At 41.2% G+C, this 16,019-nt stretch overlaps 1 protein-coding gene and 2 long non-coding RNA genes across 8 annotated transcripts in view; 2 read left to right on the plus strand and 1 right to left on the minus strand.

Annotated features, from left to right (window-relative positions):
- Positions 1-16,019, minus strand: part of DERA (deoxyribose-phosphate aldolase) — a 91,252-nt gene that overhangs the window by 30,350 nt on the left and 44,883 nt on the right. For all 5 annotated transcript variants that reach the window (XM_043539288.1, XM_043539268.1, XM_027822988.3 and 2 more), the window contains exon 6: positions 11,225-11,353. In XM_043539288.1, the coding sequence (XP_043395223.1) occupies positions 11,225-11,353 (129 nt within the window). The remainder of the gene's footprint in view (positions 1-11,224; positions 11,354-16,019) is intronic.
- The window catches only part of LOC122464422, a 34,012-nt gene that overhangs the window by 1,000 nt on the left and 16,993 nt on the right, over positions 1-16,019 (plus strand). The gene's annotated exons all lie outside the window — the stretch shown is intronic.
- Positions 738-16,019, plus strand: part of LOC122464421 — a 28,929-nt gene continuing 13,647 nt past the window's right edge. Inside the window, exons 1-2 of the long non-coding RNA XR_006288415.1 lie at positions 738-749; positions 13,825-13,833. This is a non-coding gene — a long non-coding RNA (uncharacterized LOC122464421). The remainder of the gene's footprint in view (positions 750-13,824; positions 13,834-16,019) is intronic.

Consider the following 16,019-nt stretch of genomic DNA (forward strand, 5'->3'; position numbering starts at 1 on the left):
GAGAGAGTTATACAAAGATAATGTGCTTTCTTTCTGTTGATTATGGGCCTGATTCTCCTCTCATGAAGGACCAGATTGTGACCTGCTGTACACATGCAGGGAAGGAAGGAGGTGTAAAGTGTAAATATGCATAAGGAAATTAAATGATTGCATATCAAAGCATAATGGATTTAGTCAAATACATTTAGAAATACAATCCTAGAATAATTGAGTTTAAAAAGAGGATGAGGCAAATTGCCCATGCAGGGAAGGAAGGAGGTGTAAAATGTTTCCTTGCTCCCTTGCATGGACTATCAGTATCATGTGTCACAGCATGAGTGACGGAGCAGCCTGAGAGACTGCTACAGTCTCTTCAGCAACAGTGTGCCGGAAGGAGCAGGGACTGGGTCAAACATTAACTCCATTTCTCTCCTGCCCCAACACTGCCAGCCAGTGCATCGGAACCACTGTGGAGGGAAGCAATTCATGCCTACTATGGGACTCCTACAGATTACTTCCTTCTGGAAGGATGAAAGGAACTAGGCACCAGATTGTGCCTCAGGCTAACAGTCTGGACCTGTGTGCTCTTGGAGCAATTATGCACTGCCCCTTATTCAGGAGTTATGGTAAGGACATAAGCTACCCTTCCCATTGTGTAAAGCAGAAGTAAATTAGTGAACTCAATGATATTGCAACTCTGTAATAAAAAGTGAAGAATAGGGCTCAACATTGTTACAACTTCAACTCTTGCTACACCTTCTCCTGCTTTGGTTTGCTTCTTGCTTTCAGTTTCATAATGAACTAGATCTCTGCAGTTTTAGTTACAAATCACAGTTCTCCTTAAACACAATATGCTTTGAACTCTGAGTGACATCTCAACTTCTGGACTGAGCACAGGAACTCCTGAGTTCTAATCCCAGTTCCTGACTTGCTGGGCCAGTTGGGTTCTTCTTATGTAAAAAATCAAAAAGAGAATCCTTTTACACCTCAGTGGGGTGTGGTAAAGGTTTCTCTGCTAATGTGTGTAGAGTGCTTTGAAGATGTACATAGTTATCATAAGTGCTACGTATTATTTATTCAGCAGTCTTGTTTCCTACAGTGCAGACAGTATGCCTAGTTTTTCACTCAGATTTTGCTAGCTTGCTCGCCTCCCCTGTTCATTTCTCATAAAACATTTGCTTGGAAGAATTTTTCTCCTTTGGGGCAGGACAGTCCACATGTCACAGCAGGAATATGTTCCCAGCCTCCAGACAGCTACCAGTATGTTTACTGCCCTTCATAGAACAGGACATGGTGCTTAAAATGCCAATAACTGACAGCTCCTTTCTGACCATGTTCCCAATATTCATAGCATAAGCAGAGCTGCACCAGCATTAGGAACAGAGGAAATCTTGTGGCAGAGAAAGTGAGCCAAGACTCTATTTTCTAGTGCCCATCCCCTAAACACCTTGGATTGTCCTCTCTCTTCTTTTAAGCTATTAGCCTGTCACATCCCCTCTTCATCCAACAGTGGGTGCCTGTGCAAGGTAGTGTACTGGCACTTTAAGGATCAGGCCAGTACTACCATGTACTTGCACACAAAACAGTACCATTTTGGGAGAGGAACTCATCTAGGGTTTGTGAAGAAGCCCAACCTATTGCCTGTGGCTTCAGGGCCCTAGGCTGGGGATCCATGAACAGGGCAGGCTAGAACTCCCCGCTTCCCTCAGTAGTCAAGGACAAGGCTGGCTTATTGTAAGAAAGCCAATCACTTTCTGAGATCCAGAACAGCAAGTTTTCTGGGAAATGTCTTTCCTAACAGTCCTAGGTTCTGGCAAGGCCTGCTGGGAAATTGGGAGGGGTATATAAACAGTGCCATTCTGGCCAAGGAGCCAGACTGTGCTAGTTGGCTTTCCTCAAAGCTGTGGGTAAGAGAAACCATTTGCTTCAATTTCGGTTTGGTTGTAAAAGTTTAATTGTTTTTTGTAGTGAGCTGTGGCAGATACTTTGGAAGGGTGCCTAGGAAACTGGGAATTTTTTTCTTTTCCTGTTTTGAGCAGACTGAAATAGAGTCTTGGTCAGGGAATGTTTTCTGTTTGCAAATTTCATCTGCCTTTTTTCTTTTGCCTGGCCTGCCAGTGTAGCCCTTTCACACAGTAGTTTTCCTCCCTCCTTTATATTTTTTGCAGTTGTTACAATATAGAGAGATCACAGGTGTTAGCTTGTTCAGACATTTGCCTCATCCTCTTTTTAAACTCAATTATTCTAGGATCGTATTTCCAAATGTATTTGACTAAATCCATTATGCTTTGATATGCAATCATTTAATTTCCTTATGCATATTTAGTCATTTCAAAGACTTTGTTAAGGCTCTTTGTTAAGGAGTATGGGTTACACCTTCATGACCTTTCCGGGGGTAGTTGCATACTTGTGTAAACACCTCTAATATTCTAATAAACCCAAACATCTATAACATCCTCATAGTCTCTTCCCCCACACATCCCGGGGTGAGACAGAGGAGGGTCTGAGTGATATTAGACCAGCTTTCATGTGGGGGAAAAATGACACACATAAACACACAAAATTAGTTCCTAAAATGGGTACATTTATCTATCAGTCACCCCATTTTAATCCCCCACCTGCATCCCTTTCTCGCTCCATACAAGTCTTTGGGTACTAATGGGATATTTTCGAAAATTGGACAATATGGCTAAAACCCATTTGCCGAAACCAAACAAGCTTTCAGCATGGCATATGCCCTTACTTAATTCATACAGAAAAGGTTTTCCTCGTGTTTTCTGAAGCTACTGCTGCCTTCCCCATTCCTTGTACAGCTGGCTTGCCAATTTTCTGATGTCTTTGTCAAAAACACACAGACCTTCTTGTCATAAGCAAAGCAGTGTATACAGGCTAAGACAGAAGCAACAATACATATAAAAACGATTTCCAAGTGGAGAAAAACTTAGCACAGCACCTACTGGTGTGGAGAAAATGTGCTCGTATTTGGCCCCTCTAGTCTTGGTACTGCCAATAGGTTAAATGGATTGAGTATCTGCTCTAGGAATGGGCACGATTTGCACAGCGAGTGCAGCCGCCAGCGAAGGAACTCCACTGATTGGTTCAAGTGGAGAAAAACTTAGCACAGCACCTACTGGTGTGGAGAAAATGTGCTCGTATTTGGCCCCTCTAGTCTTGGTACTGCCAATAGGTTAAATGGATTGAGTATCTGCTCTAGGAATGGGCACGATTTGCACAGCGAGTGCAGCCGCCAGCGAAGGAACTCCACTGATTGGTTCAAGTGGAGAAAAACTTAGCACAGCACCTACTGGTGTGGAGAAAATGTGCTCGTATTTGGCCCCTCTAGTCTTGGTACTGCCAATAGGTTAAATGGATTGAGTATCTGCTCTAGGAATGGGCACGATTTGCACAGCGAGTGCAGCCGCCAGCGAAGGAACTCCACTGATTGGTTCAATCTCCTCAGTGTTTGGCAACCAGCTGATAGAATCACAGGTGTAATCAGTGTCCCTTAAGAAGCTGATCTTCCTTAGCCCACCTCTAAGGGCCTGTCTTCACTTGCAACGTTAAAGCTTTAACGTGGCTTGTGTAGTCGCTGTAACAAAACCACCCCCATGAGGGGAGTAGCTCCCACCGCTGGTGCACTGTCTACACTGCCACTTTACAGCGCTCAGGGCGGTGTTTTTTCACTCCCCTGAGCGAGAAAGTTGTAGAGCTGTAAAGTGCCAGTGTAGACAAGGCCTAAGAGTATGTCTACACTGCCATTAAAACCCTGTGGCTGGCCTGGGTCAGCTGACTTGGGCTCGCACTTAGGGGCTGTTTAATTATGGTGTAGAAGTTTGAGCTCAGGCTGGAGCCCAGGCGTTAGGATCCTGCAAGGTGGGTAGGTCCCAGAGCTCAGGCTATATATAGCCCCAGTCTGAACAGCTACACCACAATGACACAGCCCCTTAGCCCGAGCCTGAGTCAACTGGCATGGGCCAGGCACCATAAACATAACCTAAGACTTCAAAGAGCTCAAGATCCGACAGCGCGGCAGATAAACAGCCAGTGATGCAAGATTCCTGATTCATATTGAAATGCAGTCTGCTTCCTTGAAAATAATGTACTTCCTCCGCCACTGATGTGCACTCACTCCCAGGTGCCACTTTCTTTTCCCTAACACTGCAAGAATTGCACCTCTCAGCTAACTGATTATCCTTTGAGGGATATCAAGATCTTTGTAGCTGTTTAGCACAGGGTTAAATGAAGAGAGATGTACAATGTTAAATATTCCAGAAGAATTAATACTGTCAGTCAAATCTCAAAGACTTCATCTGGGCTTTCCAAAAGAGCTTAAAGGAGGCAGGTGTCCAACTCCCATTGAATTTCAATGGAATTTAAGCACATATTTTCCACTCCTTTGAAAATCACAGCCTTCATCTAGGCACACATTTTGCCAGATCAGATGAATGGTACATGTAGTCTAGTATCCTGCTTCTGGCTGCTGTCAACACCTTATGTTTCAGAGGACAATGAAATGCTTGAATAATGTGGCTACAATGCACAGTGCAATGCTGAACATTCAGAATGTGGGGGGGTTGAGGATAACGAAATGGTGATGTTAAGAAATTGAATATGAAGGAGCACCTCCTTTAACAAAAAACCTGTGACTAGTGTTGACATGTGCCTCATGTTCTCTAAATACTAATATAATTCAACAATATGACCGCATGCAATCAAGTCACATGGGCTGATCTACTAACTTCTTTTTTGGGTTTGTTGGCTCCAAGCACTCGCTCCCCAACCTTCTGTACACCTAATCCTAAAACCGTTAGGCCAATGGGAGTCTTTCCATTGATTTCAAGGGTACTTGGATTAGGTGAAGAGCGCTTGCTAACTAAAGATGACATGTTGCCTAGCAAAGTCTAAAGAACAGGTAGGAATCCTAGGCCGAAGATGAACGTTTGTCCTCTACCATAAGGAAACAGAATTGGGATGTGAAATAACATAGGACCTGTCTAGCTGGGGACATAGGGTACCTCACCACTGCAATTAAGATCAACTGGGATGTTGACCATCCTTCGTTATAATCTTGAGAGGACAGAAAGGCGATAGGGCCTTCTCTGTCACAGGAACTCTCACCCTCTGAATATTTACCAAAGTACATCCCTGGCCTGCTCCACAGCAAGGCAAATCTTAAAATTCCTGTTGTTTACGGGGCAAAGAGTTTGTTACTGTGGGGAAAAGGGTTAGTTTGCTGACCTGGATTTAAAATGATGACCCAGAAAAAGTACTTTTGATTCAATTCTGGGATTAATTTGGGATTGCTGTAGTGCCTATAGGCCTTTTGAAATTTGCAAGACTTACTGAATTAATATTAGCACTGCAGCAGCCAGTTATTCTCCAGTTATTTTTAGACATCACTGGCAACGTAAAATCTAACGTAACCCATTATTTCCTGGTTTTTGGAGGTGCTGGGCACCCACAGCTCCTACTAAAGTCAAACTGCCATGAGTGTACAACACCTCTGAAAATCAGGCAGTATCTGTACAGAAATGCTTAGACAAAATAAACCCTTGACAAATTATCCAGGGAGTCAGCCAGAAGACTTCTCTTACTTGCCACCAGTGTTCAAGGTGCACATAAGGTTTGGAGTGACAGATGACAGAAGATGAAAGATCCTATACATTAGACATAGCATTTCTCAGGAGTGATATTAAGACACAGACAGGAGTTGCATAGTTAGCACCCCATTGAGCTGGAAGGAGGCAATTTCACCAATCCCACCCACTCCCCAATGGTTATGGCTGGCCTCCTGTAGCAGAACCAGTTCTAGTATGCAAATGGCACGTAGCAGCACTTGGAGTGGCTATGCAGAGCAAGTGGTACAGAGGCTTCTCCAGCCATGAGGCTGTAAAGGCAACAGAACTTCTCTGCTGCTAGTGATTGCCAAGGGCAGAAGGATTCCTCCCTCACCGGCCCTGGAGGAAGTTGTCAGTGCACAACCTGACGGCTCAGGCTGTTTGCTCGTCCCAGATTTGGATCTTAGGGGCCTGTCTGTTTCAGATTAGCTGTCTGCAAATTCAAGACGGCAGCACTGAATCAGCATGTGTTCAGAAGGGTTCCTGCACCAGACAAGGGTGAGAAATTTATTTTAAATTAAAGCTTATTCTACAGAAACTTCTGGCTAAGATCCCACCAACTGGTCCCAGACAACTGCCTACGTGCCTTGGCAACTGGATTACTTAGATTGCAACCACTTTGGGGCAGGGATGGTCTTTTTGTTCTGTGTTTGTAAAGTACCTAGCACAATGCAGTTCTGGTCCATGACTGGTCCAAATACTACTACTAATACAGTAACTCCCCACTTAACGTCCTCCTGCTTAACGTTGTTTCAAAGTTACATCGCTGCTCTATTAGGGAACATGCTAGTTTAAAGTTGTACAATGCTCCCTTATAACGTCATTTGGCTGCCTGCTCTGCCCACTGCTTGTAAGATTTTGTGGAAGAGCAGCGACTTTACAAGGGAGCATTGTACAAGTTCCTCTTCTCTGCCTCCTCCCCCTCCCTCCCAGCGCTTCCCCCACTGCTAAACAGCTGTTTGGCAGCGCTTAGGACTTTTTGGGAGGGGGGGAGAAGGAGCGAGGATGTGGCGTGCTCCGGAGAGGAGCTGGAGTGGGGGTGGGAAGAGGTGGGCCCGGAGTGGAGCGGGGATGGGAAGAGGCGGGCCCGGAGCATCCCCCGGCAAAGTCTGCGCCTATTCTTCTCCAGATAAGCTGCCACTGCTGCTGTGAAGGTGCTTCTTAGCATCCTTGCCTGCAACGGGCTGTGCCTGTGTGGGGTAAGCCGGGGCACTTCCCAACCACAGTACAGTACTGTACAGTATATAATGCCTTTTGTCTGCCCCAGAAAACTTTCCTTGGAACCTAACCATCTGCATTTACATTAAATCTTATGGGAAAATTGAATTAGTTTAACATCGTTTCACTTTAAGTTGCATTTTCCAGGAACATAACTACAACGTGAAGTGAGGAGTTACTGTACTAATAGTTAAACCACAGAAAGCCATATCTGTCCATTTGAATTTCTGGTGTCCTTATTCTTTACACTCTTTGGGCCCTTCCCAATCTAGGAACCAGATTCAGCATCAGTGTAACTTTTTTAAAGTTAACAGCATTGACAACATGCTTCTTGCTAGTATAATTGTAGCTCAGTTTCCATAAGTCATTTAATGAGGGTGAGGATTTAAAAAAACAAAAGCAAAGCCCACAGCTGTATTGCTTTTTAAATTATCTGATTATTCTGTGGTGAAGAACTTATTATGGTCACAAGAATTAAGCACACTGAAATCAGTGGGAATGGCTGGATCTGCAGCTGTTCTGCAAATCAGGTGACTTCTTAGTGTGCCTAAATCTTGACTTAGGAGCCTAACGAGGCACTCAGTTTTGAAAACCTGAGCCCAAGTTCACAATTTTGGCTTGGTGTAATACTGCCTGAAGCTGACAGTAACAGATATTTAACCGCAAAATAATCAGATCACAACAACAGTACAAATGTTTACCTTAAAAAAAAAAAAAAAAAAGTCCTCATCTCTGTTAGGCATGATAGCAAAAAGTATGCTGGTCAAGCCCAATTTTTACAGGATCATGCAATGGTAACTTTTTTTTTTTTTGGCATCCATGCATGCACAATTATAATTTCTAGCACGGTCCAAGACGTAGTGTCAAATTCATCCTTCAGGCAACTACCTAGCTCTGTGGGTCTGCTTGATGATCAGCACATATGAAAATCAGACCACGTATTCAGGATCTGAAATAAAGATTTAGGAGCTGAAAATTAGGCACACCTTTTAAAAAAGAAATCATCGTATTGGTTGCAAAGAAGTTAGGTGCCTGAAAATAGAGACTTAGGAACCTAACTTTAGGTGCACAGGCTCAGATTCTCCAAGGTATTTAGACGCTTAATGGCTATTGATTTCCATGGGAGACAGGCGTCTAAACACCTGTGAAGGTCTGGGCAACAGCACCTTATTTTTCAGAGATGCTGAGCACCTGCAGCTCGCACTGACTTCCACCGGAGTTTTGGGTTCTCTGTCTATGTGAAAGTCAGGCTCCCGTGTTTCCAAATTTGACCCAGACCACTTGGGTACAGCGCTCAGTTCAGATTCCCACACTCGCCCCCAAACAGAAAGCAAGAGATCAAAATAAAGAAGCTACCATACATATTCACAAGGATAAGCACTTACAAAATGAATCACGATGCAAAGAAAATCATTAACAATACAGCCACCTGCTGTACTGCAAGAACACTACACCAGTAAAAAAAAAAAAAAAAAAAAGGGGGAGGGGGGGATAATGTATAGAATAAAGCAGAATAATTTGCTAGTTTTCAACTATTATGTATTACAAAAGAGGTCAAAATGATCAGCAGATCAAATTAAACGACAGTGTAATTGTTATAAGGCTCACCACTTGTCACGATGATTTTGATGTATGGATAAAAACCCATATTTACAGGCATAGTCCTCATCACTGTACTATCTGAACATCTCAGAAACACTAATGAATTGACTCTCTCAACACCCTTTAGGTAGAAAAGTATCATCTCCATATTACATAGGGAGAAACTGAGGCACAGAGAGAGAGGTTAACTTGTACAAGGTCACAGAAGAAAGCTGTGGCAGAGCCAAAAAATTATTATTAGAGTAGTATTTGTTCAATGTCAATAATGTGCTTGGCGATTTCTCCTACACAAAAATAAAGATATTCTCTATCTCAGAGAGTTTACCATAATAAAGATGGGCACAAACAAAACAGGACACTCCAAAGGTAAGGATAACTTAGGTGATTCTAATTTAAACTTCCCTCCATCTAATTCAATTATTAAAGTCTCTTCTGAATGAACACTGTGAAATAAGCGGGTTTAAAGAAGGGATTTTGAGAATAGAACCCTTGTCAGCTAACTGCTAGTTCTGAGTCTTAATTATGAAACCACCTTATGTCCCTAAAAGCTTGTGTAGACTAAAGAAATTTGCACCTGGCTAATGTAGATACATAGCACTGGTACAAAACAGTGCTTGAACTGTTGTCATGCACCTAAGCAGGTTGCACTGTCGCAGCTATACCAGTGCAAAAAACAAACAAACAGTAGGAGGAAGCCCTAAATCACTTCAAAAAAAAAAAATCACTTCCTGTTTATGCTGAGGTGTTTGTCTCCCACTTACTTTGCAGCTTTTAGCTAAGTCCTAAGGATCAGATTAAAAGTAATTTTCTTTGATGTTTTCAACAAGGAGGAAAGATTTTGCAATTTTGGAGTGCCTCTTAGCTGCAGATAGAGAACACTGCTGCTTCTCTGTCTCAATTATAACCTGACTAACCATTTTACCACTAAAATACCTAGTTAATGTATGCTAATCTTACAAGTTTGAGATTTTGCATGTAGAGTATCAACATATGTTATTTGGGAAGTTAACCATTTCATGGAGCTGTTATTCTCTACACGACAATGGAGGAAGATGGCAATGGGGGTTGCCCAAATCAATCTTTCTAGGCAGTTTTCACTGTATTTAAAATATTAAGGTGACAGAATCCAAGTTGGATATTTATCTTTATGCGTTTTGGAATTGCTTGGACAAGGATCCGCCCTCCCTCCCCGCAAAATTGTATGCATCCCTGTTCAGATGCACTGAGGATGGGATGCTTTAGCTGACACCATTTGCTCCCTGAAAATGCAGAGGGCCTTGTCATTTTGAGGCTATCTGCACAGAAGTACTAATGAATGTTATCTGTAATTCCTATAATAGCCACAGTAGAATAGTCTTATTTATAAAACAAATCAAAGCAATTCTTTACTATCAGTGTATATCTCTAAAAGAATGATCAAATGAATAAAATCCATTAAGCACTTACTGGATAGGTTTTCAGTTTTCATTGATCTGACTGTATTCTAGTACTAAGCAGTACTTTTTCACTGCAAATTTCTATTATACATTCTTATAAGGGCTTGGTCCAGTCAAGATGTTAGCGCACAACAAGCCAGGGTGTGAATATACAGTGTGCCAGCTTGCCACATAGTAACATCCCATATGCACACTGCTACATTACACTAAAAGTTCCATTGTCAGAGTGCACTATGGAACTTTTAGTTCACCGTAGCAGTACCCACACAGGATGTTACTGCATGGCAAGCTGGTGCACTATAGATTCCCACAATGGCTTGCCACGCACTAACATCCTGAGTAGACAAGCCCTAACATTGGATGATATTCATACCTGTGCAGAGGCCCAGCCCAAGGCATATGCACCACTTAAACCCTGAGAACACCAGAATTCAGGGGCTCAAGGGTTAATTTCAGCCTCAATACTCAGATCTAAATTTGCACGTATATAGGGATAGACAGGGCTCATCAACATGAGCTTACAGGAGCAGTCCCAATGATATCGGAGCAATGTAGCCTATTGGATAGAACACAGGACTGGGATTCAAGAGTCTCTGGTTCTATTTCCATCTCTTTCACTGACCTACCGGGTAAACTTGTGAGAAGGAAACTTACCTCTCTTTGCCTCAGTTTCCCCATCTGGAAACTGGAGACACTAATCCGGACCGCCTTTGCAAGGTACTTTGAGATCTAATGATAAGTGCTATTTAAGAATATATAAGGTGGTAGAATTATTATATGGGACTTACTCGTGTAAGTGGTCATTGGTATGAGTAAGGGTTGCACAATATAGCCCGAGGTAAACGTAAATAGTTCTCCCATATATACTATTTGGCAAATTAATAATGTTTACAAATCAGATTTTTCGTCCATTTCAACTGGTCCAAATGTTTTGAATTCTGAAATTTTGATGAAAAGCTTTGTTGACATTCTGAATTTAGATGAAACTTACTACTTTATTGTAAGTTCTTCATAGGAAGAAGTGTCTCTTACTATGGGTTTGTACTGTTAGTAGTAGAATGAGGCCCAATCTCAGTGAGGGCCTCTAGGAGCTGCTATACATACAAATAAATAAAAATATAAGAAAAAATTTACTAAACTTTTGAAAATTATTCTTCCCATTTTATGACCAGTTCCAGTAAATATCATAGTTTTATACAAAACAAGTGACATATCTTATTACCTGCAATATTAATAGTTACTGGCAGGGGTGTTGGATCACAGTTTTGCTTATTCTGAGTATTTAACATCCAATTGTCAAGCCCCTAATTTAAAACTAAAGATTTCTGTGGCTGCATTACCTACAAAATGGTTAAAAATGCATATATTTACCTGCCATCATCGCTACCATGCTGGCTTTGTAGACATTGGTAAGTGATCCCAGCTCTCCTGTTCCCAAGATTGTTTTCATATGAGCATCTCCACAGGCCTGACGAAACTGATGGATCTCTTCATAGAGGCCTACAGGAAAGTCATTTTAAAACTATAAAAGCTGGTCAAGAAACATTCTCAAGTATGGTGTTAATTTCCACTTCTGGGTGAATGCAGACAGGTCTAAGAACTAGTTATAAAGCAAAGTGTTAAAGGTTCATTGAATCACATGGCTGTGTAGATAGCTAGCACTGCTATACAGTTTCAAATTCATTTTAATAGCTGTTAACTTCATTTCATTCAAAACCAAGAATATATTCAAATATGTTTGGCATATGAGAACAAGTCAGCAGTATAAACAGGACAAAGACTTAAAAATTTCACTGACTAGCCCTAAATATACCAGTAAAACACTATCAATACTTTCTAAAGTCTTTCCTGTATGCTTGTTAATAGCTTTCCTGTATATTCATCATGTCATTTTTCTCCTTCTCACTCCAGCCTTCTGATGCTCTTGGCCTTGTCATCAACTTTCCGGAATGTCTTCTACTTTCTGGAATGTTTTTTTTTTTTTTTTCAGCCTGTCCCACTCTGTCTCGTCTTCCACTCCTCTTCTACCCCCACATTTCTAATTCTGCCCTAAGATGAGATACACAGTTCTTACTGGAGTTGCATACGCGCATCCAAGGGCAGAATTTGGCCCTTACCCTTATCCATAGTTGATAAGATGAACTGGTTAGAATTCAGGAAGGAGCTCTTGTGTGAACCTGTAGCTATTAAACAAACAAACCAAAAACTCTCCTTTTGAAGGTGAAAAGATTGTCATAGCCACAGGAATGCCACACACCCCAGTGCACACCCCTTGTAACTTGACAGATTCCTATTTCAGTAAGAATAAATTTGAAAACATTAAGAGATTTCTAATTGATATTTTTTTTAAAAAAATGATTAAACCCCTTTGACCTGATCAGATAATGAGGGTTGAGTGTGGAAGCACTGAGAAATCCACCATATTTTAGTGGAGACTGAAGTATTCTAAAACAACAAAGAATGGGAAATAGCCGCTAGATAAATCTAAACATGAATATTAATACACAGTCATGCTTTTCTAGTAAAATATAACTGCAGACGTTTTGAAAAAGGGCAGATACCCCAACATTAGCGACCTGGTGAAATCAAGTATGGGAAGCCCTTTCAGAGGAAACAATGACAGACAGCTTTATATCAGAATCAAGTAGATTCTATAATATAGTGTTCCCATTTTTGGAATTTTAACAAAATAAAGATACAGATAAAAGGATGACCGACCAAACTGGGTCCTTTAAAGGTAACAAATTCAGATTATGAGTAAGATTTGTTAATACATATATGGAAATCCATGTATATTAATAATGATAAAATAAAGTTAAAATATATTTAAATACATCTTTGCTGTGCAATGACCATGATAATTGTGGACAATGCAGAGCAAAGGCATGTTTAGTGATAAACTATCAATGCTCTCTCCACCCCCAAGAGACTCTCCAAACCATTCGGTGGACTTATCAAACTGCTTCACTGCTGGTCCTCCACTCCACCTGCTGTGCTGATGCATTCTATTGATGTCAGGATGTAGCTGCTATGTTTGATAGTACTGCAGTGTTCCGCTGCGACATGCTATGCATATTCGCAGACAACTGGCTAATGCACTTAGTGAGTCCCTTTATAGACACCTGGCTTATCTCACATCTCACTAGGTACCCAAAGTGTGAATTAATCAGTGCTACCATACAGTCGAACATGTATTATTGATAATTGACGATACTCCAGAAGCCTCCTAGATCAAATCAACACTCAGAAAGGAAACACAAAGAACCTGTGTTATTTGCTTGAGTAGAGGATTTGATAAGTGATAATATGACTGGCTGATGCTCATGTTAGATCATAATACAGTCTCTTTTTGTGGTGTGACTATTTCATGAAGCCTTTAGAAAACCAAGGAAAGCAGCTTTCATGTTCTACTAGTTTCAGTAGCAATAAGAAAAGATTCAAGTTTTCTCTAGTTCTAAGACATGCTGCCAAAAATTTCAAAACAAATTAATAGAATGTAAATTTAGGGTGGATGCCATGAAAGAAAATTATCTTGTTCTCTGAAGGTAGTGCTGTAGTTATAGTATTATCCCCACACTTTTGAAATGTGTTTCTATATGAAATTAGTGCTGGAATGAGTTAACGGCCTCAATAGCCAATGGCATGTGTGGCACCCAACGAAGAGGAAAAACTGAGGCTCCTCAGCCATGAATATCTTTTCTGCCACATTCTTCAAGGTAATGGAGAAAATGCATATGTACTTTTTTTTCCCTAACTCTAGCGGTGGGGATACAAGAACTTGTCTGTAATAATTACCATATATTCAGAGAACAATTGTTACAGATAGTATCTCGTTTTTATGTGGTGCCTTTGATCCTAAAATATCCCAACACACTTTGCAGCTTTACAGCACCGGGGGGGGGGGGAAGGAGACGAGACGAGACGAGAGGAAGGTACCCAACCAGCACAAGTCATATTGCTATATAGTAAAGAGAAAGGAAGTTTTGATCACAGATGTTGGGACAAACCCCTAACCCTATAAAAAAGGCTTCCGTATTTACACAGAGCAGACAGGAGATCATTTTACAATTGCATCCAAATAACTTGCACAAGCTTCATGATACTCAAGTTACATGCTTCTTAAAGAAACAGGGTTGTGTAGCTCATACCCAGACCTAAACCCATGGTTTCCTGGAGTCTGGGCTTTGTATGTGATAGGGTTTGCTACCAAAAATGTCTGTCTGTAGTTCAGCTCCACCAGTCCCATCACTGGGAAAGTGCACACAGGATGCTAGCAGTCACTGGTATTTTAACCACTATGTTGTTCGGATTTCCTGAAGAGGGATAAGTGACAAAGTGGTTAAAATGCCAGTTACTGCCTCATGCCGTGTCTACACTAGTGCTCCTTTTGCTACAACTGGTGGCACTGAACCAGTTAGTAGTAATGGTGGAAAAGTTCTTTTTTGTCAAAAATGTCTAGTGTAGAAACAGCCTTCTTGTTTCAGATGTGAAACTTAGACCATTACGCTACTCCACAGTCATTGGAAAGGCTATGAGAGAGCCAACTTCTGGCTGCTGTTTAAACAAAAAACCAACAAAAAAACAACCAACCAACCCTCGTCACTCCAGGGAAGATTGTTAATAGTAGCATCTTGATACACAGAGCAATATCTCTATTAAAAGTTGTCACTTTCAACGCAGCAAAGACTCAAAGTATAAACAATCAAAGCGGAGAAAGAGAATCATAGCCTTTCTTTTAGCCTTTAGATCTGGGCCAGATCCTCAGCTGATGTGTAAAGCAGCATAGCCCCATTCACTGTTAATTGGTAGCACTAAAATCAACAGAACTGTGTAGTTTACACCAGCTGAGGAGCTGACTGAGGTACAGTCTGTGCTGATCTGGATGCAGAGTGGCATGAGGCAACAACAGCTTTGTTAAAAGACTGAACCCCTCAGTGACCCAACTCAATCTTAAAATTCTCTGTGGCCTGCCAAAGAATTTTAGTGGATTTGTGGCCCTCTATTATCTTAAAGTTGCCCACCCCTGTTTTAAGGAATCTCTCCTTTTCTGGTTTGACCTTCACTTGCTCTTTCGTTGGTTGGTTAGTTTTTTTAATCTTCCTTTCCTTTCTCTCCTCATAGTTCTCTCCCCTCCGTTTCCATCCCTCATCCATCCTCTTAAAATGAGAATCAGAAACAGGGTGCTCCACCAAATCCAAGCAAGTTTTGGAAGCTGAGCACATAGTGAAGTGATTTTGTGGATGTCACTCTCCAAATACAGGTCTGTCAATAGCCCCGTTAACAATGCAGCTTCCAGTTACCAAAGTCCAGTGGGCCAATGGAGATGGAGGCAAATTTGAAGTGGCCTTTTGAAAAGGTGACAGATCCTTCAATTCCTTAGTGGCATCCAAGGGGGAAGCCTTGCTGGAACCAATATTGGGGAGGGATTTGGTATACAGTACCTCTATAGGGTTCGGTCTACAGAAAGACATTGATGCTTCAACTATAATAGAGCAAATGATGCTCATAACTACCTAGAAGGGATTGGTGGAGATTGAGCAGCATGATCGTGGCATCTCAGCAGGCTTTGGGACCATAGTGCCCAATCCCACACACCTACTGATGTCAATAGAGAGATTCCCATTAACTTCAATGGGCCATGGATCAAGCCCATAATTTTTGACGCATGGAAATGGAACACTATACAACAGTATAGGCCATTTCTGCAGCCTATTGCTCTCCCAAACAAAAATGTCACTTGCCTTTCTTTCATGATATGCCAATGGAAAAATCAGATAGTTAAGAACACAATACTTTCTGAAAAGTACTACTGTACTAAATCTGTTCTTTAACAATGTTTTAACGTGCACCATTAGAAAGCATGTTAAAAAATTGTTAAAAAGCAGATTTAGACAATTATATTTCAAGTGCAATAAATATATTCAACAATATGTAAGAACAGCTTTAAAATAACTCTCAGTACAATTGGATGTTCACTAAAATACTTAATATAACATTGTCCAGCAACTTTTTAAACAAACAAAGTCACAAAAAACTCTTAGAAAATGCAGTTTTCATCTATCAAGGTGACTCCAATTATCCCAGTGTCTAGGGGGGGGAAAGCTGAAAAAATACATAAAAACAGAAGATCTAGTTTGCAAAATAAAAAACTTAATATAAACCACAC

This window comes from Chelonia mydas, chromosome 1 (genome assembly GCF_015237465.2).
Source record: "Chelonia mydas isolate rCheMyd1 chromosome 1, rCheMyd1.pri.v2, whole genome shotgun sequence".
Taxonomy (NCBI): Eukaryota; Metazoa; Chordata; order Testudines; family Cheloniidae; genus Chelonia; species Chelonia mydas.